The sequence below is a fragment of the Clarias gariepinus genome, chromosome 16 (genome assembly GCF_024256425.1).
Source record: "Clarias gariepinus isolate MV-2021 ecotype Netherlands chromosome 16, CGAR_prim_01v2, whole genome shotgun sequence".
NCBI classification, from domain to species: Eukaryota; Metazoa; Chordata; class Actinopteri; order Siluriformes; family Clariidae; genus Clarias; species Clarias gariepinus.
Genome location: NC_071115.1, coordinates 19,960,667 through 19,984,890, shown reverse-complemented (window position 1 = coordinate 19,984,890; position 24,224 = coordinate 19,960,667). Strand labels below are relative to the sequence as shown.

At 37.6% G+C, this 24,224-nt stretch overlaps 1 protein-coding gene across 4 annotated transcripts in view; it reads right to left on the bottom strand.

Annotated features, from left to right (window-relative positions):
- Positions 1-362: 362 nt before the first annotated feature.
- Positions 363-24,224, bottom strand: part of rnf213a (ring finger protein 213a) — a 42,324-nt gene continuing 18,462 nt past the window's right edge. For all 4 annotated transcript variants that reach the window (XM_053514560.1, XM_053514561.1, XM_053514562.1 and 1 more), the window contains 40 exons: positions 20,556-24,149; positions 19,810-19,934; positions 19,624-19,719; positions 19,396-19,517; positions 18,978-19,100; positions 18,815-18,879; positions 18,549-18,702; positions 18,320-18,455; positions 17,887-18,078; positions 17,671-17,801; positions 16,228-16,385; positions 15,919-16,128; positions 15,591-15,778; positions 15,366-15,486; positions 15,167-15,267; positions 14,885-15,067; positions 14,585-14,751; positions 14,363-14,468; positions 14,153-14,267; positions 13,806-14,013; positions 12,022-12,218; positions 11,770-11,892; positions 11,560-11,670; positions 10,370-10,612; positions 10,204-10,279; positions 9,937-9,971; positions 9,722-9,822; positions 8,416-8,572; positions 6,092-6,266; positions 5,896-5,990; positions 5,456-5,707; positions 5,157-5,289; positions 4,975-5,058; positions 4,667-4,847; positions 2,647-2,848; positions 2,476-2,553; positions 2,025-2,222; positions 1,767-1,856; positions 1,417-1,595; positions 363-1,304 (listed from right to left, as the gene is read on the bottom strand). In XM_053514560.1, coding sequence (XP_053370535.1) covers positions 1,151-1,304; positions 1,417-1,595; positions 1,767-1,856; positions 2,025-2,222; positions 2,476-2,553; positions 2,647-2,848; positions 4,667-4,847; positions 4,975-5,058; positions 5,157-5,289; positions 5,456-5,707; positions 5,896-5,990; positions 6,092-6,266; positions 8,416-8,572; positions 9,722-9,822; positions 9,937-9,971; positions 10,204-10,279; positions 10,370-10,612; positions 11,560-11,670; positions 11,770-11,892; positions 12,022-12,218; positions 13,806-14,013; positions 14,153-14,267; positions 14,363-14,468; positions 14,585-14,751; positions 14,885-15,067; positions 15,167-15,267; positions 15,366-15,486; positions 15,591-15,778; positions 15,919-16,128; positions 16,228-16,385; positions 17,671-17,801; positions 17,887-18,078; positions 18,320-18,455; positions 18,549-18,702; positions 18,815-18,879; positions 18,978-19,100; positions 19,396-19,517; positions 19,624-19,719; positions 19,810-19,934; positions 20,556-24,149 — 9,159 coding nt within the window. In that variant the 3' untranslated portion in view covers positions 363-1,150. The remainder of the gene's footprint in view (positions 1,305-1,416; positions 1,596-1,766; positions 1,857-2,024; positions 2,223-2,475; positions 2,554-2,646; positions 2,849-4,666; positions 4,848-4,974; positions 5,059-5,156; positions 5,290-5,455; positions 5,708-5,895; positions 5,991-6,091; positions 6,267-8,415; positions 8,573-9,721; positions 9,823-9,936; positions 9,972-10,203; positions 10,280-10,369; positions 10,613-11,559; positions 11,671-11,769; positions 11,893-12,021; positions 12,219-13,805; positions 14,014-14,152; positions 14,268-14,362; positions 14,469-14,584; positions 14,752-14,884; positions 15,068-15,166; positions 15,268-15,365; positions 15,487-15,590; positions 15,779-15,918; positions 16,129-16,227; positions 16,386-17,670; positions 17,802-17,886; positions 18,079-18,319; positions 18,456-18,548; positions 18,703-18,814; positions 18,880-18,977; positions 19,101-19,395; positions 19,518-19,623; positions 19,720-19,809; positions 19,935-20,555; positions 24,150-24,224) is intronic.

Below are 24,224 nucleotides of genomic sequence, written 5' to 3'. Positions count from 1 at the left end.
GGTCCTGGAGGAACGTTGTTTCGTTTGTACCAACTGTATATGGTTGTAATGACAATAAAGCCTACTTGAACTTAAACTACTATACACATGATGTCTCTCAATATTCTTAATGGTTTATTCACAGGATAATAAAATAAATTTTTAGGCAAATGTCTTGTGTCGCGTATCTGCAACAATAGTAAAAATATAATTAATGTGTTCAGAAAAATTCTGTGGTTTGCATTTTGACGTAAATATATATATGTATGTATGTATGTATGTATGTATGTATGTAAGTAAAGTATGAAGTTGACAATAAAGCTCTTCATCAGTACCCAAGATTGATTAAGAAAATAACAAATAGAATGAAACTGATTGCAATATTTAAACATACGAGACTTTTTTTATTTAGGAGTCATAGCAATTTTAACACTACTTCAAAATACACAACTTTGCTTAAATTTAAATAAGGCCAGAGGGCCATAGTGCAACACAGAGTAATGGGAAAGTGTAAGGCAATTGGTTATTACTTCACTTTAAAGATTTTTCTACCAATTTCTAATACATACAACTAAGCAGAAAATCAAATCAGCATTATGATTCTTTCCAATGACTCAGAACAATGATTAAGTCTAATCTGGTCCCAGAGAATCAAAAAGCAAGTTTTTATCCTAATTTAATCCCAGAGCTAAAGTGATTTTCAAAATGTCCCTGAGAACAAATGTAGACTACTTAACTAGTACCCTAATCAGGACAAATCTCTGAAAAGTTTCTGTGGAAAATAAAACCAGCAAATTAATGTAAACAAATGTTCAATGACAAGCTGTGTAATACCAGTGGAATATTGCAGCAAAACTGCATGCTTATAAAAGGAATTGTCACAGGTTTTATGAGCCTTCATGTGTTTCTCATCTTGTGCAAACTTATAGCTTGGCCTTATTTTTACTGTCATTTTATCTTTAAAAAAATACTGCAGCTGCATATAATAACATTGTCATATTACTGTATATTGCACTTCTATGTACTGTGGACACAAGTGGCACTTTTTGTCTCACAATCACCCAATTTGAAAATGCTGCTTAAGTATGATGATTGTAATGGAAATACTTTGAGAATGAATGCTGTTGTATGGAGTGTAGGAAAGGGTGAGGATGGGAAACTTTGATATGTTTTATCTTTGCATTCGCTCTTGCTTGAAGAGGATAAAGAACTTCCAGGCCTCAACATACTGTGCTAAAAGTATCTCATCAGGGAACAACTCTTCCACATCTGGAGGGACATCCATGTCTTTTCGCTCCATGTAGGACACCACAGTGTCCTTTATGCTGGTAAAAAGAAACATAGAATAAATTAATACCTTGTATAATATATATTATACAAAACACAAACCAGAAGTCAGTTATACATTCCACACCCAAGAAAATGTTGCAGGCTCACCTCCAGTTGGGCTTGTAGGTGTCGGTTGCATTTGGGTTCTTTAAGACCAGCAGCAGAAACTCGTGCATTTCTAGCAAGAATGAATCCGCACTGGTCTTTGTGAAAAAGCCACTAAGCAGTCCTTTTTCCTCTTCTCCCAGAGTTTTCTTGTACTCCTTACTTATTCCTACAAATGGGTCCTGATAAGTACATAAACAAACCTAATTATAACATCAATTGAAACCAGCACCTCGAACAATTTGATTCTTATTTATTATTTTTTTATTCAACCAGGCTACACAATATGGGACAATACATCCTATTTTGTGGAACGGAAATTTACAACACCAACTGTACTAAAATTCCTGTACCCTCTTAAGACGTAGCATTGTCTCAGATTTGAGAGAGGTGAGAAGCTGCCACAGGGCTACACAGTGTTTCAGACAGCACCTACTCAGAGCCTGTAGATTAAGCACAATGTTGATAATTGTTTACATATGCATGTTAAATGCATTATTGCAAAAAAAAAAAATGCAATTTATATATATATAAAAACAATGTTCTTAATATTATGTCTATGAGAGTAGATCAACACTGTATTAAAAAAAATGTTAAAAAATAGTAGTGACCTTAAGTACATGCAGAGCTATGTGGTCAGACATTTGTAATTCGTCCTTCAGGTAATCGCCCAGCTGCATGTTGGATTCTCCTCCAGTCATAGCCAGGAAGCCCAGGGCTACTTCCACAGTGGACAATGCCTCACACACGTCACTGTAGGACTGCAACTCCATAGACAGTGTGGACTGGCTCAGTGAGGACAAAGACTCCTGCAGCAGATACACAGTCAGGAATTAGAGACAGTTTGTTATTATAATATACATTTACTGTATAATAAAAGAAAGAAGCATAAAAAAGTTCAGATTAAGAAAAAAATAATTTCGAAAAAATCTATTATTTTACAGGGTTTTTCACACAAACAAGACTCTTTCAGTTTTTTACAAAAGAGAACCAGCTTGCTGATGACATGACCATGGTGAACAAAACAAATTCAAAATGCCAAACCAATTTGCATAAACCTACTTGTTGAACTTTGCCCTTCACGTCCTGGAAGATATTTTCATAATTCCTGTCATGTCTGTTCACAAGTGTCGGAATTCCCTAGAAGTCAAATATATGATTTATGTTATTTTCAAGTACTGAATTCATAGGGTTAGTGTAGTTTTGTGTCTCTTGATGGTGTTGCAGACCCACATTGAGGCTGATGAATGGCTTGCCCTGCAGGAACCGTGAAAGAAGCTGCTGCTGGATCTTAGGCAGGTCATATTCGGACAGTGTCTCATGGCCACGCTCCATGCTGTACTGGCAGTTAGAAAGCACAAGGGGTAGTAGGTCTCGTTCTACCTCATATCTGATCACATGGAGCTCTGTTAGGTCTGCTGGACTGACCATGTAACTGTGCAATTTAAAAGAAATAAAGACAAGATTAAGTCAAGATATTTTGTTGCTGGGATCTATACTGTAGTTAGATAAGGCAAAACTAAAGCTTTTTAGCAATTCTAGTGAGACAATAATGCTGCTTTTCCTCCAGAAGCCATGGAACCCTTGTTAGGATACAGAGTACCAGGAGATTTTATCTGGAATGTGGCTGATTTTTTTGGCAAAACAAAGATCTAAAACGTGTGTTCAAATCCACATAAAATAATCTACCACAGTATATAGGGGTACAGCAGTTTACATTAAACTCTGTGTGTGTAGAGTTTGCATGTTCTCTTGGTGCTTTGAGGTTTCCTCCCAAAGTCCAAAGACTTGTGTTTCCAAATTGCCTGTAATGTGTCACTGAGTTTGTGTGTGTGCCTATGCCTGGACAAAAGATTCCTATCGCCTTACACATGATAAGCAGTATAGATAATGGAGAGATGATTTAATACAAGTATTTAAAACATTGTAAAGAGTACCAGCCCATAGATATGCCCATGGACACTGACACAGAAGACCATAGATTGGATTTAAAATATGTATTATTTCACAAAAAAAAAAAAAAAAAAAAAAAAAAAAAACACCTCTGCAACAATTAGCCAAATCAAATACATCCTCTACAGCGGCAGCATATCTGCATATGTTTTTACATATGTAAAAAATCCTCACCAGAGTAAATCCAGAGGTTTTATTACAAGCCTTATACCACTGGTACTGTAAGCCTAGGAACACCTGATTAGAGTTTGACAAAAACATCTACAGTACAACAGGGTTTTATTAAAATGATGGGAACAGAAGAGAAGCAGTAAGGTAAAAAACTGCTAATGATATGAAACACATTATAGCATGCACATGTGTCCAGTAGTACACAGTTCTGTTGTATTTACTAAATATGTTAAATGCAAAAAAAAAATCTATACTGTAGATGTAGTAGTGTTTCTATCTTCCAGACCGGCAATTGTTGACTGCTGAAATCTCTATCCCAGGTTTAAAAATAACAATTTCATTTATGATTGTTAGTTTGTTCAATTATTATTCAATTATTATTCTGTACGTATATACAGTACTGTATACAGTATATGGGCTCAGTGGTAGCTCAGTGGTTAAGACATTGGATCACAGTTTGGAGGGTCACAGGTTTAAATCCCACAACCACCAAGTTGTCTCTGTTGGGCCCTTGAGCAAGGCGCTTAACCCTCAACTGCTCAGATGTGTAATGAGATACAAATGTAATTCACTCTGGATAAGGCCGTCTGCCAAATTCCTAAATGTATATATATATATATATATATATATATATATATATATATATATATATAGATTGAAACAGGTGTACTGCTCCTGATTTTTTATATTATTAGTTTGTCTGTTCAAGACAAACTAATAATTAGTTTATATTATAATTAGAGAAGTATGTTCTGGAGCTGCTTCACAGTTTAGCGCACAGAGAGCACCATTTCAGTCATTGCAGTTATTGCAACTATATGTAGTAATCTTCTGTAATTTTTGCTTATAATTCATGAACTGTTCTTTGTCTTGCTAGCTGACTCTACAAGACAAGTTCCCATATAGGATCATTAGACCCAATTTTCTTTCCAATTTAGCCAAATACCACTAGCTATGTACTGTAGCTATGTCTTTCTTAAATATCAACAGGAGAAGAGGATGGTGGCAAAGGCTTGTAACACAGAATCTTAGGGAACTGCAAGCTCACAGGGCAAATAAAAATGTCATAACTATCCATATAAGAGTCGAAAGAAACCAGCAATATGAAACCAAAATGTAAAATCTTTACCCAGTCTCTTCTCCAGTATGCTTGTCCACTGCATAGATTAAATCATTATGCAGAGCAATTAGATAGCTGACTAGAGCAGTGGAGCACAGACCCAGACCCTGTCTTCGTGGCAGCAGCACTTGCAGCTCAGCACTAAGATCTAGGTCTTCTAGGCAATACTCAGCTGGGAGCTTGATCTCTCCTGACAGTCAAAAGAAAATCCACATTAATTACTGCAAATGTAAGCATTATGTAGTGAAAATGAGTTTTTATTAACATGTTAAGTGTTTAACTGGAGGCTTTAATAGATTTTATTGGACCAGGCTCACCATTAATAGCCAGAGATCCTCTCAGTTGGTTCCAAGTGGACAGGAAGATATTAATGCGTTTTTCATACAAAGTCATTAAAGATGCTGAAGGAAGAAAAAGAAATTGTTAAAATTAAAAGTTCTAGTGGCAGACCTTTTAAAAGGCTAGTTAGAATGCTTGAAAACAATCAGAAACACAATACCTGCTTTTAGACTCTGCAGGAACTGTGTTATAGTGCCACCTTGAAGCTCCACCACATTCTGAAACCTTTTTACCAGATCCCTCTGAAGTGCAAGAATGTCTGGGAGGAACTTCACCAACCTCAGCTCTGCCTCCTAAACAACAGCAACACATTTAAAATTACATTTAAAAAACATTTAAAAAGCAATAGTTGAACAAAATAGGTAAGCAAATGTTACCATTAAAATGTTTTAATAAAGCTTTAAAAAAAACGCAAAACTATCCGATATTCCTTTCACCAGAAATAAGAAATTGGCTTACCTTCTGTAGGAACTTCCAGAGGATAGGAAGTGTGTCCCTGCCTCCATTCTGCTCCAAAATGTGGCCCAGGCTTAAAAGAGAGACACGCTGCCTGCAGCTCCACACTGCTGAGCCATGTATCAAAGAACCTTGAGGTAGAGTGCGCAGGAATAGTTGCGGCTCTCCAAATGTCACCTTCATCACTGGGTTAGATGACACCCTCTCATCATCTCTGATGAAGGTGTTTACTTTCGCCAGTTGAAGCTCTAAAACCTTTAGTGGTAACAAAAATTCAAAAATTATTAGCAAACATATCCAAACAGAACTCAATTTGGGTCTAACAGAATAGTCTCACTTTAAAGCAAAAATGTCACACAGAACGAGACATCAAGAATAGGAGAGGGCAAGTCGAGGATGAAAACATTACATATGCTACTGTAGGACACAGCCATCTACTGTACCTTTAGCTGCTGTGTAATAATATCAGTGGTCATAGTCATCTCCCAGTTATTTCTGGCATCTTTTGAGGAAAGTAGCTCATCATAATTTGCAGGCCCTGTTTTTTTTTTAAAAAAAGCAAACATATGAATATATGTACTAAATAACAGTATCAAATGTATCAATAAGCACTAAATGACTGTGGTACAAGGCTTTTACATTGAGCAGGCTGATGCGGCTCTAAAAGACTGCAAATGGTCAGGTGGACAGTGCAAGCTGTGTCATCTGCACCCTTTCCAAGAGCTCTGATTAGCTGCTCCATATCCTTCTTTAGGTGGCCCATCAGAAAAACTCCAGGGTGCGCCACAGGGGGTTTAATGATTGTGGTCATAACCTAAAAAATGTGGCAAAAGATATGACCCTTCAAACAGAGGCATGACATAGAACACAGATTTGCACACATACTTATACTGTTGTATAAAATCTCTCTTAACTATCCCCCTCAACCACTCGTCAGGTGTCAACAAATCAAATGTACCTCATCAAATGCTTTACAATGTCATTTGTAATATTTAAATGCCACACATGTACAGTATCATGACGAAAAATCTTTGATATTTAAGAAAATCTATGCAACTGTAATAAACTATTTCACTCTAAACTGATTTAGAAATGGCTCACAAGACCGTTTAAAATGTCAAAAAAGCCATTAGGTTTTTATTTGTGTAAATGAAACCATCATAAAACCCCAAATCCTATCAATCTCGACACTGAAAGAAAAAAAAACTCTGAACTAAGACTGAAACTTAATGTATGCAAAATTCAAGTGCCATAGAAATTACGCACATATACTGTAAGTTTTCAGACTCTGAATGGCCTATGAACTGTGATCCAAGATACCGAGACTGGACTTACCTACATATTCAAATATATACATTTAGTTAAATTATTTTGGGAAACTGATTGAAGCCTTAATTAAAGTCTTGAATTGTTATTAGTAGAAATAAGTTTATTTCTGAAGTATAGGGCAGGTCCATATTTTAAAATTGGGTTTTGCTCTTTCTGTCGAAAGCTTCTACAAAAGAAAAATATGTCTATTTCTGAATCATGAAACATTTCCTGGATGATCTCAAGCACTTCACTTGGTGTGCACATTACAGAACCACTTCGATATTTTCCACATCGAAGCTATATGAATTTGAATGTTTATTGCACATAGTGTAAGCATTCTTGGGTGTTTATATATTTGTGTAATGAGTGAGGGTGTGGCTTAAAGTTATTATGTCATGTCACTTTAGATACTGTTGGAGTGTAGCTTTAGCTTTTGGCCCGAGAGAGATAGCCAAATCAAAAGCTTAACCGTATTCAATTTCAATTTACCAGCTATATGGTGATACAAAGACTTACTTCTGGATTATACATTTTTATTTATTGATATTAACACACTGTGTTTTGCATGAACATGCTAAAACTGTACTGTTCATATGCTTATATGTTAAACTGTGCAGATTAGTTTGCAACAAAAGAAATAGTGTCCTTTAACATTAAAGTGGTGAATCAGAGCAACAAAGCCTTCATTTATTCAACTATATTACTGAGTTTGATTTATTAATTGACGTTCCCAAATTGCCCGTAGTGTGTGAATGAGTGTGAGTGTGTGTATGTGTGTGCCCTGCGATGGATTGGCACCCTGTCCAGGGTGTACACCGCCTTGTGCCCTAAGCCTCCAGGCCCCCTGCGATCCTGAATACAGGATAAAGCAGTATAGACGATGAGTGAGTGAGTTTTCTTTTTTTTATATTACTGCTAGTATTCTGAGAGTTGAGAACTGGTATGAGGCACCCTGGTGCTAACACACACACAAACGCACACACACAACACACACAAGCACAACAGGCAATTTGGAAACGCTGATGACCCTACCCTGCATGTCTTTGGACTGTGGGAAACTAGAGTGAACATGAACTTATTTATTTGAATGTTTGTGAACAACTGAGCGAGTGCTTGTGAAGTGTTTAGGAGAAAACTTCTTAAATTTTGTGGTAAATGGGTTTATTTTTAATAAATTAAAAGTTATTGTACAACTATTGTACAACTTTGAGAGTACATGTCATGTAGCGGAAACAAGAAATAGTTTAAACAGTTAAACTACACTGTTTTAACACTGGGTGTTTTATTCATATGAATGACTTTAATTGTGTAAACATGACGCAAAGCTGAAAAATAAAAGTAAAGATTAAGAATATGTACCGTGATGTGTAATATATTCCTCATTTTTTCAAAAGTGGATGTAAGGAAATTTGCATCAAAGAAAACCAGTATAAAAGTTAAGATATTGAAATTTAAAGAAACAACATTAATGTGAGTGGAAATCAAATGTTTAATGTTCAAATGTTCGAATTTTTTTTAATGCCATTTAAGGCCTTACTTTTACAAAAGTAATTTAATGCATTTTTAATGCCCCACAGAAACCCTGTATTAACATCATGAAAGATTAACTATCTTAGAAAAGAAATACAACAGGATTTGTTCATATAACATACCTGGGGCTGCTTAGAGGCTCCCAACAGCATGGCCATGTGTGTAAACATCCTGAGCAGGGTGAATGGAGCAGGAGACATGTTCTTTGTGTCCTGCATATCTGGCTGATCCCTGCGATTTGAATCCCCCAGGATGTGTCCTGTCTGTGTACGGTCCCCCCTGCAAAGGAAAAATAAAACATCAGTCTTTCACATCACATTAATGCATTTTAAGTTGCATAAATACTAATTTGTGTCCTGGGAAAAAATTGATTTGTTAATGTTAACAATAGACAATAAGGCACTATTTGCAAAATGTAGAGAACACATTTCTTAGAGCAATTGTAGCTGCCGCCTTTAATCTATAAACGTGAAGCTATTAATCAATACTTTTTTTTTTTTTTTTATGTAAAAACAAGAGGCCAACTATTTACTATGCACTACTATTTACTATGAGTTTGATACAAGAGAGAGCATTGCATTTTAATGTACAGGTCATTAGCAATAATTCAATGTAAATTAAATTCCTCATGCTTCAAGAACCACTCTTTCACCACTTGAGTCCTGGATTATGTTCATGCCATCAGAAAGAAAAATTGCGCTGATGGGATAATCTAGTCAATCAGGACATTCAGGCAGGTCTGCTGACTTTTACTGCACATAACATTGCTGAAGTTAACAAGCCCTGACCTGACCAACAGAAGCAACCTCAGATCATAACAATGCCTCCAGTGGCTTGTACTGTGGGCAACATGCATGATGGGTGCATAAGTTCATGAGCTTCCATTCTTACCCTGACAAACCCATCAATCTGGTCATAGGGTCAATCTGGACTCATCAAACCACATAACACTTTTCCATTGCTCCTAAATCCGATCATTATGCTCCCTAGCATAGAGTTTTTTCTCTTTCTTTTAAACACTTTCTTCTAATCACAGTGATGTGACAACTTGTACTGATCTCTGATTATGGTCATTCATGATTTTCTGACTAGGTTTCTTCCGCAAAGGTTACAGTTTATCCTTTCAGATTTTAAAAAATGCATTGGACAGTTTTTAACTCACTCACTCATTGTCTATACCACTTTATACAGGGTCGCAGAGGGCTTGAGTCGCATTGGGCTTGGGTTGCAGGAGCCTTTTAGCCTATCCTAGTAGACTTATAGCACAAGGCAGGGTACACCTTGGACATGGTGCAGATCCATCACGGGAGTTCTTAAATAATCTTAATTTTATTCTTTCTGCAATCACCTTAGCTGTTTATGTAGCTTGGTGCAGACTTTGTGTAGGCACAGTTATCCTTACTAAAATGCTAAATAAGAAATACTTACTGTAATACAGTTGCCTGGAAGCCTGGAACAGGTCTGTGGTCAGTACCTCCAATATCTGCATTGCAGTCTAGACAGCGACTCTTCTCCATTGGCTGACCACACTAATTTAGCATGAAGCAAAAAAAAATTATATTTATTATTAATAAATTAATACAACTCAAGCTGTGGGCAAATAATTAATAAAAAATGTAAAATCATTTGTTACACTGACCCACCTCACCAACAGTGCATGGGTGACCATTTGGACAATCTGAGGAGAACATAACAAATGCAATAAAAATGTAGACACAGCATTTTTAAAGTTAACAACAGACATTAATATTATCTAACATAAAATATGTAACATTTATGATGATGATGATAATGATGATAATAAGTAATGCAATAACTACCTAAGAACAAGCACATGACTAAAACATGAAATTAAAAAAAATCTTAAATTTTTTTTTAAGTCTGTTAAAAATCCATGGGTTTGTACTTACAGTACCACTGCAGTTGCCCCATGGCCTGCTGGGCAACAGCAAGCATGTCATCTGGCATTGTGGGTAAGAAAGCTCTCTGTACAAAAAGACAGTCATCATAGTATAGTCCAATAACCATCACAATACAACTTTGCATAATTATAATAAGAACATCCACTAGACAAACCTGCATGTTGGTAGGAAAGAAAGCAAGTTGAAACAGGGGCTTCATGAGTGCTTGGTTTGAACAATGAAGCACTGCAGCCAGGTGAACAGTGAGCTCCAGAACTACATATTCATCACCCGATAAATTGGGATGTATATGCAGGTCAGGCAACTTGTTAGACACCAGAGCGTGAGCAAAGATCCTGGATTCTGGAGTGAGAAAAACTTTGGATTTCTTGATGAATTCTTCAAGTACTGCCAGTTGCTAAATAGGAAACACAAAGTTGATCAGGCCAACAGTTTTAATATGCACTATGTGGGTAATCGTATGTGCACATGTGTCCAATCACGTGTTTGTTGAACATCCCATTTTATATGTAGGCCTGCACTTTGCTGCAATGATTGCCTCCACTCATCTCACAAGGCTTTTGACTAGATTTGTGGCTACTGAGTGTGGCTTTGCCCTAAAAAATTTGCTCAATTAGCGACAACAACATTAGTAAGCACTGATGGCAGATGAGGGGATGTTAAGTGGCTTTGAGATCAGGTATTGTTATTTTGGACCAGGTTAGGCAACTGCTAAAATTATGTGTTTTTTTATTTATTTATTTATTTTTTTTTATAAATTTAGTCCTGTCCAATTCTTTTTTCCCCGATTTTCTCCCCAATCTAGTCGTGGCCAATTACTCCCCGTCACTAGGGGGCTCCCACACACATCGAGGCTACTACAACCACTCAGTCGGGAGGACGAAACCTATCCCGTGTTTCCTCCGAACCACGTGACGCGAGCCGACCGCATCTTTTCGAACTGCTCGCTCACGCACCGTTAGGGGCGGAGTAACACACTCGGAGGAAAGCGCTAGCCGCTCCTTCCGTGTGCGCGAGCTCACAGACGCCCCTGATTGGCTGTAGCGCCGTGACTAATGTGGGAGCGCAAGTACCTCTCATCCCTCCCCCCTGAGAGAGCTCGGCCAATCAGCTCTCTCTGTGCCTCCGGCTGTGAGAGGAAAACAGCATCACCCGGGGTTCGAACCAGCGACCTCCGGATGATAGGGCGAGCGCTTTACCACTGCGCCACTCGGAGGCCTTAAAATTATGTGGTTTAAACCTTTTGTTGGAAAAGTTTTATATAAGACTTTCGACCATATATTGTATAAGTAGATGTGGATAGGAAAATAAAGCGGTGTATGTGGAGAGGAGGAATATACTCACCTCAGGCTTAGGGTTTATGTTGGGATTGTTAGCTCTGTACAAAGTGGTGACTTCTCTAAACAGAGCTAACAAAACGTACACATTCTTCTTCATGGGTGAACATCTGCAAATCTGTAATATCCCAATTTAAATTGAATTTGTCAAATTAACATGGTCTTAAAGGTAGTTAAAATAACTGATGCATAAACACAATGCACTTCACTAGGATACCTCACAGGCTTCCTCTATTATTTTCATTTTCGATTGTAACATGGCCGTGGCAACTGCTTCTCGGATAGCCTTGTACTCCACACCACAGACCAGATACTGGTCGATTTGATTACCGTCTTTTCTCTAAAAGAGAAAACATTATCAAATAAAATGAAAAATTTTGAAATGTCAGGATGTGGAACAAAACACCTAAATCACCTAAACGCTATCTGGTGTATTGAGTTGTCTGATCTTCCAAAGTTAGAAACATACCATCTGAAGAATCTCTTTAGGAAACATCCAGCTAAGCCGATCTTCATGTAGAAGTTTCTGGATGTATTCTACTCCATGAAGACTACAGATTTTTCTGATGAGGTAGACCCTGTACCAGTCATTTCTGCTTTGTTTGCACAGATCCTGAACTGAATCCAAGAATGCAGCCACTCCAGGTGAGTTCTCCTTTTGGGCATCTATAAAATTCAATACATTTTATACACATGCTACCACAAACTGTGCAATTGTATGATTCAGATCTTTGGCTTAGATTTTTTGTAACCATTCTGTAGATTGCTCTATCACACTTTTATTTGATACTGTACTAAGCTTTTTAAACACCCAACATTTCTCCATAGTTTGTGTAAATAAAGAGCTAGACCTTAGTGTATTTTTTAATGTAGTCTTGAGGAACAGTTTTACAGGATTCCTGAAGGACATTATTGGCTCTCATTTTCAGTCCAGTCACTGAACCCATACCTGACCAGTTTGTTAAAAACATCTAACTTAAGGCATGAACCAGTGAGAAACAGGTGCAGATGCTGAATGCTGAGTGGTTGGAGCAGACAAGTGAGGACATGAGGCTCCTGGTATGGTTATTACATAAATAGGCAATTTTTTTATTGCATGTTTTAGCACATTATAGCATTTCGCATTTAAACATTTGTCCTATTTTTTTATTTCATCTATATGATTTAATTGAATTTAATATGAAGAAATGACTGTATTTTTATTCATTAGATGGTTTGTGCAAATCTGTATTTCCTGTGTGTTGGTACTGTACAATAAGTCCCCGACTTAAGAACATTCGAGTTCTGAATTACCAAAGATACAAATGTACTGTGGGTCTATGAACATTTGTAGATGCAAATAAATTGCGGAAGTAGCTCATGTGTATTGTCCCAAAGTAGACACAGCAGTGCATCTTATATCAATGTTTTTAATTGTATACAATACTTTTAGTGTGTAAGTGAATGTTTAAAATTCCAAAGTCTGGTATATTGTATATGTGTGTGCACGTGGGGATGGAGGAGTGGGAAAAATGAGATTCGGCCCCACCGGTTTCAATTAATCAATCTGAAAGAGCGATGATACAAAATGGCTCTCCCATGAAGCTGTGCCGAAGGTGAAAAGTGTTAATTTCATAAAATCCTTAATGAAAAACAGTCCAATACAGCTCTGAGACAAGCACAGTAAACACCATGTAGCGTTGTCCTCCCCCTGACATCTTCCTGGGCTGCCTTTAAATGAGAACAGCTGACCACGCAGTGTCACAAGAATTTCCCTCGCGATTTGGATGTGCAGCCTCACAAACGTAAAATGCAGAACCAAAACACCAAACCTGTGTTTGTCTGTTTTTTTTGTTGTTGTTTTAAGTATGCTTTACATTATATAATTTTCTTAAAAGTGTATAAGACTCACTTTGTCGGACTTACTGTACTGTACGAATGTGCTTCTGGAACGGAACTCGTTCGTAAGTCAGGGACTCACTGTATTCTCCATAGTGATAGATGCAAAAGGCTTTTTTACAATACATGTGAAGAGCCTAACATTCATGCTCAAAAAAAAACAGGAAATGGTCAAAGACCATAATTAAGTCACATTATAGCTTAAGGGCCATTTAAAAAGAAAACAACTTTTTAAGGATGACAAAAAATGTGTTCATTTTAAATATTCTTTGGTGGTTACTGGTTGTAGCCTGAGCTGAAGTAATTTGCACTTAGTGTTTCCAGTATTGGCTCCTCTAACACTCTGACTATTATAAAGTTGCTTCAAATGGTTACCTGCAGTGGAGCTTCTGCTGACTAAAAGATCTGCTGCCATATCTAAACAGAGGCGAGTCCTTGCCACCTGCTGTAGAAGCTCTATAGTCACAGATTCTGTAGTCACAGCTTTAGTTTGTAGGAATTCCATCAGAAAGTTCTTCTCCTCCAGAAGACAGGCATGCTGCTCAGCCACAGAATGCCACTGGGTCCGTTCAAACATCGAGTCCTAGTGATATAAATGAACCACCTTACAAAGTAGGAATGACATTAACACTAACACTAGAAAATCTATGGACATTAAATCTGTATAATTTATTTCAACTACAGTAATATACAGTATATTCTGTAAAAAGGAAAAGGCCTACCTCAAGACAGTTTATATATAGACAATAAAGCTCCGTTTTATCAGCTTTCTCCAAGATGTTACTCTGCTCCACTCCTGCAAGATGCTGCTGAAGGTAGACTTTCACATCAGCAAAGCTGAAGTTTGAAGAAAAGAAAATGAAACCAGAAACGAAACTTAAATGCATCAATTCATGAGCCTTATAAACAAAAACACCATAACCCTCTCTCACCTGTACTTGAGGAGCAGTTTAAGCACTACAGAGCGTACTACAGGGTTTTTGTCCACTGAATCATCAAAAGGAGACAGAGCCTTGGTCAAAAATCGGCGAGCAGTGCCTAATAAAAGAGAAAAATAGATTCAAGAAAATATTTAAGCAAGCTTGACCTAGGCCAAACAATAACAATTAATAAAAAAAAATAATAACCCTAAACAAGGATTCAAATAATCCCACCTTGGACAATAGGTACAGACATTGCCTCCACCATGAGGAAGGACAGCAGGTGAAGGATAATGGCTTTATTAGGTGGCGAGTTGTCTCTAAAGCAGATGGTGGAGACAAGGTCGATAAAGAAGGCATTGCACTGCTTTCTGAAGCGGCCATTTTGTTTGATCAGGGACCTAAAAGCCAAAAACAAACAATCAACATAAACTAGTTGGTGTAATTCTGAGTTTAAAATCATCCAGTAACATGACAAATATTCACAATGGATATTTAAATGTGTTTAATTCCAGTGTGCTAATTCCAGCTTACTGAATGGCTTTGGATGGCTTAAGGTCAAAATCATCAGCAACTGCTTGCATGCAGAGTGGGCAGTACATCTGTCCAGGGATCAGCCACTGCTTAATGCAGGCTAAACAGTAGATATGATCACAAGGAAGACTGAGAGGATCATGAGGATCTCCCATGCACACTGGACAAGGCTGAAAACCAAACCTGGATGCACAGCAACAGACAGATGTGTGTTTTTTTTAACTGATTGTATTCATTTATTTTGACCATCAGTAAAATATCGAAAGTTAAGGCATATTGTACCTAAAAATCTGATCATTTGCTCCATCTTTGCAGTTTTTGAGTACGGTAATAACTGCCTCAAATGGCATTTTCTTTTTGAGGTCAGAATTCTTGCCCAAAACCTTAAAAAAAAAATTAAAAAAAATCAGATAAAGAAATAAACTCCATCAAAAACGGAAGAAAAGAGAGTTAGTAGGCAGGGATTTAAAAGTTGTCTTACTTGAGCCAACTGTTGTGTGTGCTTAAGGACTAATGGTTTGAGATTCTTCTCTATGTCCTCTACACCAAGAACCATATGTTCAACGAATAGGGAAAGGGTATGGATTCGTCGCCACCCGTGTCTAAACGAACAACACAAGTAAGCAATAAATTGTTTACGTGTTAAACAACTTTTATTTATAGTTTTCTCTCATTTTACAATAATGAGAAAATTATAATTACTTACTGGACATGAGTAATTATTGTTTTGCTTCTTTCTCCATAATGCTGGATGCTCTCCTCTGAACAGACCAACTCAATCGGCACTTGTAACTTCTTCACCTGTCGCAGCCAGGCCACAGAATTTGGAAAAGCATCAAGGCCCTGGGGCTCCAGATACTCAACACAGGCCATGGCAGCATACACATCTAGCATCTAGAGAGGATTAAGATGCAGAGATACCAAATACTGACTAGAATTGTTCCATAATTTACAGCCTCATACCCTGTTAATGAAAAGTAGTCCATGTAAAAATGTTTAACCAGGCACACTTAAACAAATCAAATACCGCTTACCATTTCTATGCCTTCTCTGGACTGTGTGTTGCCCAGGAGCACCTGAGCAATCTGGGGCTCAATAGTGATCATTCTGGAGAAGTTCTGCAGGCGGTTCTTAAACTCATGGTAGGCAGCATGGATCCAGGGTAAAGAAGTCAGATCATTTTGTTCTGCATCCTGACGGCTTCGCAATTCATTAACACAGCATGTCAGAGCACTCGCTAGGAGCTGAAGAGTGAACATGTACACACAAAAACAAATTTTGTGAGTTTTAAAAAAACAACACTAAATTAAATATCTATGTTAAAATATGTTTTAGGTGCTGACCTGTAGTTCATGATCTGTTGTTATGTTTGTTGTTAAAGAGATGAAATCCTGAAGATATCTTTGGAAAAACTCCACCTGCATTTCTGGTTGAGCTTCTGCAATATAGCGGCCGAGTGGAGTCTTCCAAAAGAACTCCTCAAACTGTTTCAAAGTGTGGCCTTTCAATAATTAAAGACAAATATTGCTTTATTTATCCAATATATAACAAAAACCTTTATCTGAACTTTTAAAGGTAATCTAGAACTAATCTAGACCTATTCAGCACATTTACACTGACATTCAACCAGTATTTTGCTAAAAACAGGGTCTGAAAACACCAGTCAAATGTTTGGACACATGGTTTGGATTTATCTTTCTACATTCTAAAACAATACTAGAGAGTCATAAACTACTGTATGTTTCATCAGCTATGATATTACACATATGGCATTAGGTAATGAAGTAACAACAACAACAACGACAGTACAACAACAGTCAGTTGTTATTTTAGGACAGAATGGTCTGCTGTTCTGGAATAGTTCATGCAAGAACAGTATTGTCAAGCACATTTTCAAAAACCAATCAAGCAACATGATGAAACTGGTTCTCGCAGAGACCATCCTATTAAAGCAAGACTAAAACCTTTTTCTGCTGCAGAGAAGATAGTTTAAAGTTATCACTCTCAAAAATCATCAAGTAACAGCCCCTTAGAGCCATTATGAAGGCTTTACAGAGCATACAGTAAGTAGCAGACACATCTTAATATCAACTGTTCAAATGAGGTTATTGCATATTTTGGATGCTTCAATATTGTTTTACAACATAGAAAAAAATAAAAATCCGGAAAGACCATAGGATTAGAAAGTGTATCCAAACCTTTGACTGTTAGTGTATATAAATTGAAAAATAAGAATTAAGAAAATACATTTTGGAGTCAACGTTGTGATACTTGAATTGCTACACCAAAGAACCGCGATACATCACTGAATCTTTTTTTTTCCTCCATCTCTGCAGGATATCTCGTCTCTGCTAAAAGGCTCATTTTCAAGCTGTGGTGAAATGCTGGAATAAGTGCATTAGTGTTGCAGGGGATTATATAAAGGAATAAATGTAGTTTTTACTCTCATATCTGCATTGCGTTTTTCTGCACAATCAAGCCTCTGTTTGACCTGAATGCCCCAAACATGGAATTGTTCGTAAAACATACACTAGGTATCTAAACTGCAATGGATATCCACTAGAGATGGTGGAAAAAAAATCTACTTGGTTATGAATCGCGATTCTTTAGTGTGGCTCCACTCTGACTCCAAAATCGATTTTTTTTTTTAAACCTATTACATTTATATTAGAAATGAACTGGTCAATTGGCTGGTTTTTACTGGCGGTTCCCATTCCTAATATTCACAGTATAATGTGCCCTTGCAATGTCACATATACTGTATACGTGTGTCTGTTTTCTTTTACCTTCTCTGTGCAGTGCATGGACCCAGAGCTCCTCTAAATAATCTTTGATTATCCAGCTGAATGGCATTAAGCAGCCTGTAGTTCTATGAACCACAATAGAGTTCTGGACAAAAATTGTCTTTGTTGCTGAGCTAGAAAAATCATTACAGAAAATATTTAGAAAATATATTTCTTTAGAGTCAAATCAACACTGTGATTTACATATAAGCAACTTACTTTGAGTCCACTCTTGCATATGGAACATTTAACAACTTAAGATTTCCAAAGATGTCCAACCACAGTTTCTTCACTGATTCACCTGAGTTTTCATCTAGCAGGATGTCAAGATTATGGTCACGGTCAATAACTGAGACCAGCTGTGCCAGGAAGGGAATAACTGCGGCTTGAAGTCGCTTCCATAAGGTATTTCTGAAATTTTAATACCACCATAAATGAACACCTATTTAAAAAGCTTAACTTAGAAAAAATATTTTTATTTGCAAAAAAAGTTTTTCTGATTGTTACACATAGGGAAAATGGCCATAAACCACTGCTGGGCCAGATTCAGTTATGGAGCGGTTGATTGTAATAAGACTAAATCCTCTTTTAAAAAATTATATTAAATTATCTGTAATTACAGCATGTGTCTCTTTTCCTATTGGTAACTTACCTAAATGTCCCACCCTCTTGTAGAGAATCAATACAGGATGCTTCTTTGAAAACCCAGTTCTTTGCTGAGACTGTGTGTTCATCATGGTTCATCAACAGAAAATGAAGACGGCGCTTCATGGTTTTCAAAAATGTAGCTGTCGGTCATAAAGAACAGTTGGTCATAAAGATTCAGTTGTTAATTAAAAATAAGATTTCTTTCAAATATCGATTTAGAAATATGGTCATACCTTGAAGTTCCTCATTATCAGATAGAAGAGTTAACAGAATTTCTACTCTTTTAGTGCTGCGACAACCAAGATCCCCCTGGTCTCTCAGCATGCCCACTGCACTCTGAACACAGCTACGCACCAGCGCCGTGGTATCCAGAACATTCTCCCAGGACTTGAGAGAAAAATAAATAAATACTTAACTCGAACCTTCTAGTCAATATTAGTCCACATATCTAAAGTGATATAAAATAAAACATTATGTTGTTTCTAATATTAGAACTTACTATAGTTTCTTCTAGCTCCATTTTTTTGCCTTCTTCTTCTCTGTACATGTCCTCTGTCTCCATAGCTGTGTCAAACAAAACATAGTTTTTACTATTAGACAAACACTTAACTGATGGGCCGCTTGCATTTAAAAAAAGAACACTTAGGAGGAGTTTTGGTTACCCTCAGGCTGATCTTCCTTTTCCTTAAACAGCTGACTGATAGTAAGACACTGCAATGCTTTAATATCAGAGATAATATCTTTTGATCTTCTAAGGTCATCTATGTGGACTGATTTCCAGGGACCTTAACAGAAAAGTACATAAAATATTGTTATAGCCCTACTGTTTATACATTACATGGACCTGACCACTGCACACCCCAATGTGCTTCCATGAGGTCAATATATGGCCAAAATTATGTCGACACCTGACCACTCAAACATATGTGTTTGTTAAAGATCCCATTTCAGATGTAGTCTCCCTTTGCTGCCATGAAATCATTCATTTCTCAGGGGGAAACATTTTTTTTTCAGTGGTTGAAATACTTTTGACCATGTTGTATATCTAGATTTCAAATTAGCCAAAAACCTTGGTCTCACCTCCATGAAATCCAACATAAGACGTTCCGCCTTCCACTCTTGGTAGTTTGGTAATGAAGTAAACAAACATCTTACTGTTCTGATCCTTCTTGAATTTGTTAATTTCACCAATACAGGAGTACCTAAAAAAAGATTTAATGTCATGACAGATATCACAATTAGCCCCTAAGATTTATTAATTCCCACTTCTGCAATTAAAATTAATAATAAGCAAGATGAAAGACTTACTTGGCTGACGCAATAAGGTTGGAGCTTTGTAGGGCTTCATCAAAATCAGTCTGAATTATGAGCAGCTTGTTTCCAGAGATACTGTCTAAAAAGTTCCTGGAATGACAGAAGTGATATTGATTATGGGGTGCATGACGAGTCAGTACTAATAAATGATGTACTGTACTATGTACTATTCAAGCATACCTAATTTTCTTTAGAAAAGAATGCTCTGTGTCAAACTGTTGCAATGCAAGTAACTCGATGTTTGGAATCACTTCCTGTAGCTGACCAATGTCTGTTGCTGTCAGAAGTCTTGAGAAGGTAGTTACCTACAGGAATTGTCCAGAAAAATTTTTTAATGAATAATAAAAAATAAATAAATAAAATACTACTACTACTAATAACAACAACTAGATACACTTCCTGCAAAAATTGTGAAGTAGGGGCGCTATGGCAAACTGTGTTGCGTTGTAATGTTATGGCTGATTAGAGTATATGTGAGCAAGAATTACTAATGAAAAGTAGAGGCACTTTCGTTTTAAACTCGTTCTACTCAGTTCTAAGATTTGCATAAAATGCTTTAAAAGGGCATAACAATTTACTATTACTAAAATAATTAAAGGAAATAGATATACACCACAAATTTGGCTTTGGTTTCCCATTCTGTCTCGTACTAAGGATTTATATTGTGGCAGTTTAAAGGGCTAATTGATATTTGATTTAATAAACATATTTAATGTTTAATGATTAATCAGAAATCTGAAAAATAGAAATATTATAGAATGGCTAGAAAAGCATAGGTATGAACATCCCATTATAGCATTTCATAAATTACAGCGGAACATTTTCAGAAAAAATCATGAAGTATACATCTAAAGAATTCCTGCAAATAGATTTCAAGTAACTGACTACTAGAACAAGACTACCAAAATTAACCAAGATTCCTTTACCTCAGTGAAAGAGACATGGTTGCACTCTTCCTGCTGGATGTGAGCAAAAACAAAGTCGGCCATACAGCTGTGCTTCTGGTTTTCAAAGTATTCTCTTGCTAGGTGTTCACTTTCCACTTTGGAAAGGGCTGAACTGTCTAAGCGGACCACTGCATCTGGTGTGGCACAGTTCAATAGGATTAGTTTGGCTTCATCCAACAGTTGTCGCTGAGGGTCAGAAAGTTCCATCCCCGCTTTCTGTTTCTCCATAACTTGCAAGATGACTGAGGCACACGTATCAGAGTGATATCCAATGAAAACATCAGCTGGGCAGTATTGTACTGCCTGGGCAGCAGGTGAATGCTGACTTTTAGATGAGCTAAAAAGGCAAACCCATTTTTCCAGTTCTTTGACAAGCTGCTTTTGTTCATTCTTTAGCACTGTGTTAATGTCCAGGTAGTGTTTCTCCAACCTGTTAATCAGAGGAATGGGAAATTGTTTGTAGACAACTTCCTTCTCTTCAATCACTATGAGCCGAAAGTCCTTGTGTACTCTACACTTTACACGGTGAGTTCCAAGCCCCAAGTCCACATACTTTTGACCTCCAAGACAAACATAGTACTGATTGAGTGCATCATATAGGCTTTCATACAGGTTTTGCAAATTCAGAAGCACAATGGTTTGACCAGTTTCCATGCAGATCTTGACACGGTTAATGTTGCGGCAAATCTGGGTGTACTGTTGGTCTTTAGGGAAGCTTGAGCCAAAGATGATTTCAGGTTGGTACTGTTCAGAAAAGAATGTTTGCTGAAGAATCTGTAGAGCCGCATAATTTTTTGTTAGAACGAGCAGGTAGCGACACTCCTCATCTTGAGCAACTGCTGTAATATTTTGTCTCACAAGCTCGATTGTATCAATACTTTCAAGGTTAGATTTGATAAAAAGCCTGTCAGTGAAGACTTCTACAGACTTCTTAGTGTCTTTACCACTAAAGTTTCTCAACACAGCCACCACAATCTGATCTGCATTTGGCTTTTGATCTGATGCTTTGGCAACAGCAAATATCATTTTAATCAAGCTGTAATAGTCACGCAGGCCAAAAAACCCTTTCCCTTCCTTTTTGCAGATTTTCAGGTATGCACGAGCAAAAGGCTGAAAGAAATCCCTAACCTTTTCAAGAACCATTGCATCAGAAGAACAGATACCTTTGGCACTCTCAATCAACTCTTTCTCATCAGGATCACCACGAGAAACGAATATTCCCCTGTTCATCTTTGCTGGGTCTAAAGCCCAATTAGATATACCAATGAACCCAACCTTCTTGTGAGGCAGGGGCTGATCATCTATGCACCCTTCCTCAAGAAGTGGATGAAGGGTTTTCAGGGGCATTTTAGGAGAATCCTCAGCAAGACCAATTTCATCCAGGACCACCACTGAGATATACTCATTCAAATTCTTGCCCTCCTGAAAACGGGCACATTGCTTGAATGTGTTGATGATGCCTTCTGGTGTGGAATGAGGACTGCACTGAAATGATACCAGATGAATCTGTTTTAACTTTCTAAACAAGTCAGAATGAGCTGCTTGACCTTGCATAGCATCTGCAACAAGGGTTTTAGAGAGGGATTTTGAGCTTCCAGGCTTCCCAACCAAGAAGAGAGGAATTCGCAGCTCAATGCAAATGACCATCATGAAAACATTTTCCTTTAAAGCATTATTTCTTGCAATTGTTTCACCTAATGGAACCCCGCTCAGAAAAAGATCTTGCATAACTGAAATTTCTTGCATTAACTTGACTGGGTTGTATAAACTTGTAAAGTATTTACAGATTTTGGTCCTATACTTCTCTTTGTCCTCCAAGCAGGCATGGTAACACACACCGACAGCCATTACTAAGGACCAGAGAATGGGGTCCCTTTCGTCATTAACTCTTAGACTTTGTTCACTTTTTTGTGCTCTCTGAATACTTTCATACTTAGCAAGTTCTGACAGCAACATCTCATTATTTTGGTAGAACCATGCAAACACTTGCATGCAACGTTCAACATCCCTCAGACTTACAAAACTACATTCATCATTTCTTGTCCTCATATATTTCTGTGAAGCGGATAAGACATCTGTGATGATCTTGATGTAGTGCTCAGGGAAAGAATTGTTTTCAACCACCCTTTGGACTATTTGTTGAATGTACATTTTCTCAGTATGATCATTAAGTTGTCCAAAGTCCCAAACTAATGGAATCATGCTCGGAGGCAAGGCCTGCACCCTGTATACAAGTTGACGGAGAGGAATTGATCCAAGCTTTTCATCAGTTTCTTCAGCTCGCACTCTGTATCCCAAACCAGCAGACTCCAATCTCTTAATCATCACATCTGTGTGTTTTCTGTATGGGTTACATGCTGCAATAATTTGCAAGCCAGTGTTTGGCATCATGAGTTCACCCTCTACTGTTTTATCACACAGTACTTCCTTAATGCTGCTGATGGCCTCTGTTGTGTTTGCCTCATCAAAGAACAATACAGAGTCAAAACCATAATCTTGTTTATTTGTACAAGCAATGGTCTCTGCCTCTCTCACTTTGGTATAAATCATCTCCGAGCTTGTTCCTCCATGGACTTTGACTAGTTTCATATTCTCTGTGGCAACTCCACTCCTTCGCAATTCACATAGGAATTTAATCAGCCTGGTCTTCCCACACCCTGTCTCACCCATAATGATGACAGGAATACCACACCTGAAGCGCATGTGAATAGCTAAAATCTTAAGAATGTTGTCAGTAGTCAGCTCATAAGCTTCATCTGGATCAAGGGGCCACTGTATTCCCAAAACATTGCAGATTCGCTCAATTTTCTCGCCTCTTGGAAGATTATCAAAGTCAATATTAAAAGGAACCCTCTGAAGCCTGAGACCCTCATACAGATCTTTAGTCATGATGTTCTTTTTAATCACTCTTTGTGTTGATGGATCAATAGCATCCACCCAGTTCTGATCATTTGGCTGCAGATGAAAGCCAATAAATGTCATGGACACATGATCATCATTGAAGAAAATATACGGATGAGGTTCTGATTCCCATCTCTTTCTGATCCTGAATGGAGCAAGGTCTTCTTCATTAACACCTGAAATGTCCATTTGTTGCCTCCCTGGGCTCTGGTCAGAGATGCTCAGAGAAGGTGTAGCAAAGTCCTTAGCCATGAGTATCATGAAATCAACCACAAAGTTTTTAAACCCCTGCAAAGTGTCTCCTGTAAAGGATGCATCACAAAATACAGATGTCTCACAGTCTCGTAACTGCAGGTTCAAGAACCATGTAAAATTCCTTAACTCGGCCCAGGAAGGGTCTATGACACCACAGTACAAAAACAGCAACTGTAGGCATTCCACATGGGTTCCTTCAATTCCTCGGTACAAAAACCCATCCAAGCTGTTTCCTTGGTGAAATCGTTTTAGATATTGGTATGGGCGCTGGTAGGCTTCACTCCTGAATTCTTTATCATCCATTAGAGGGTCATCAGCCAAAGTTGTGTTTCTCATTTCTAGCTCAAGGACCTCTTTTGGAGTACGGCAGTAGACACTTGGAAACACGTCTGTAAAGGCTGACGGGACACTTACACCCTGCCATAAAACAGAAAACATCTTGCTGTTACTGAAACATTTGAAATGTGTTGCGATCAGCAAAATAATAAATTA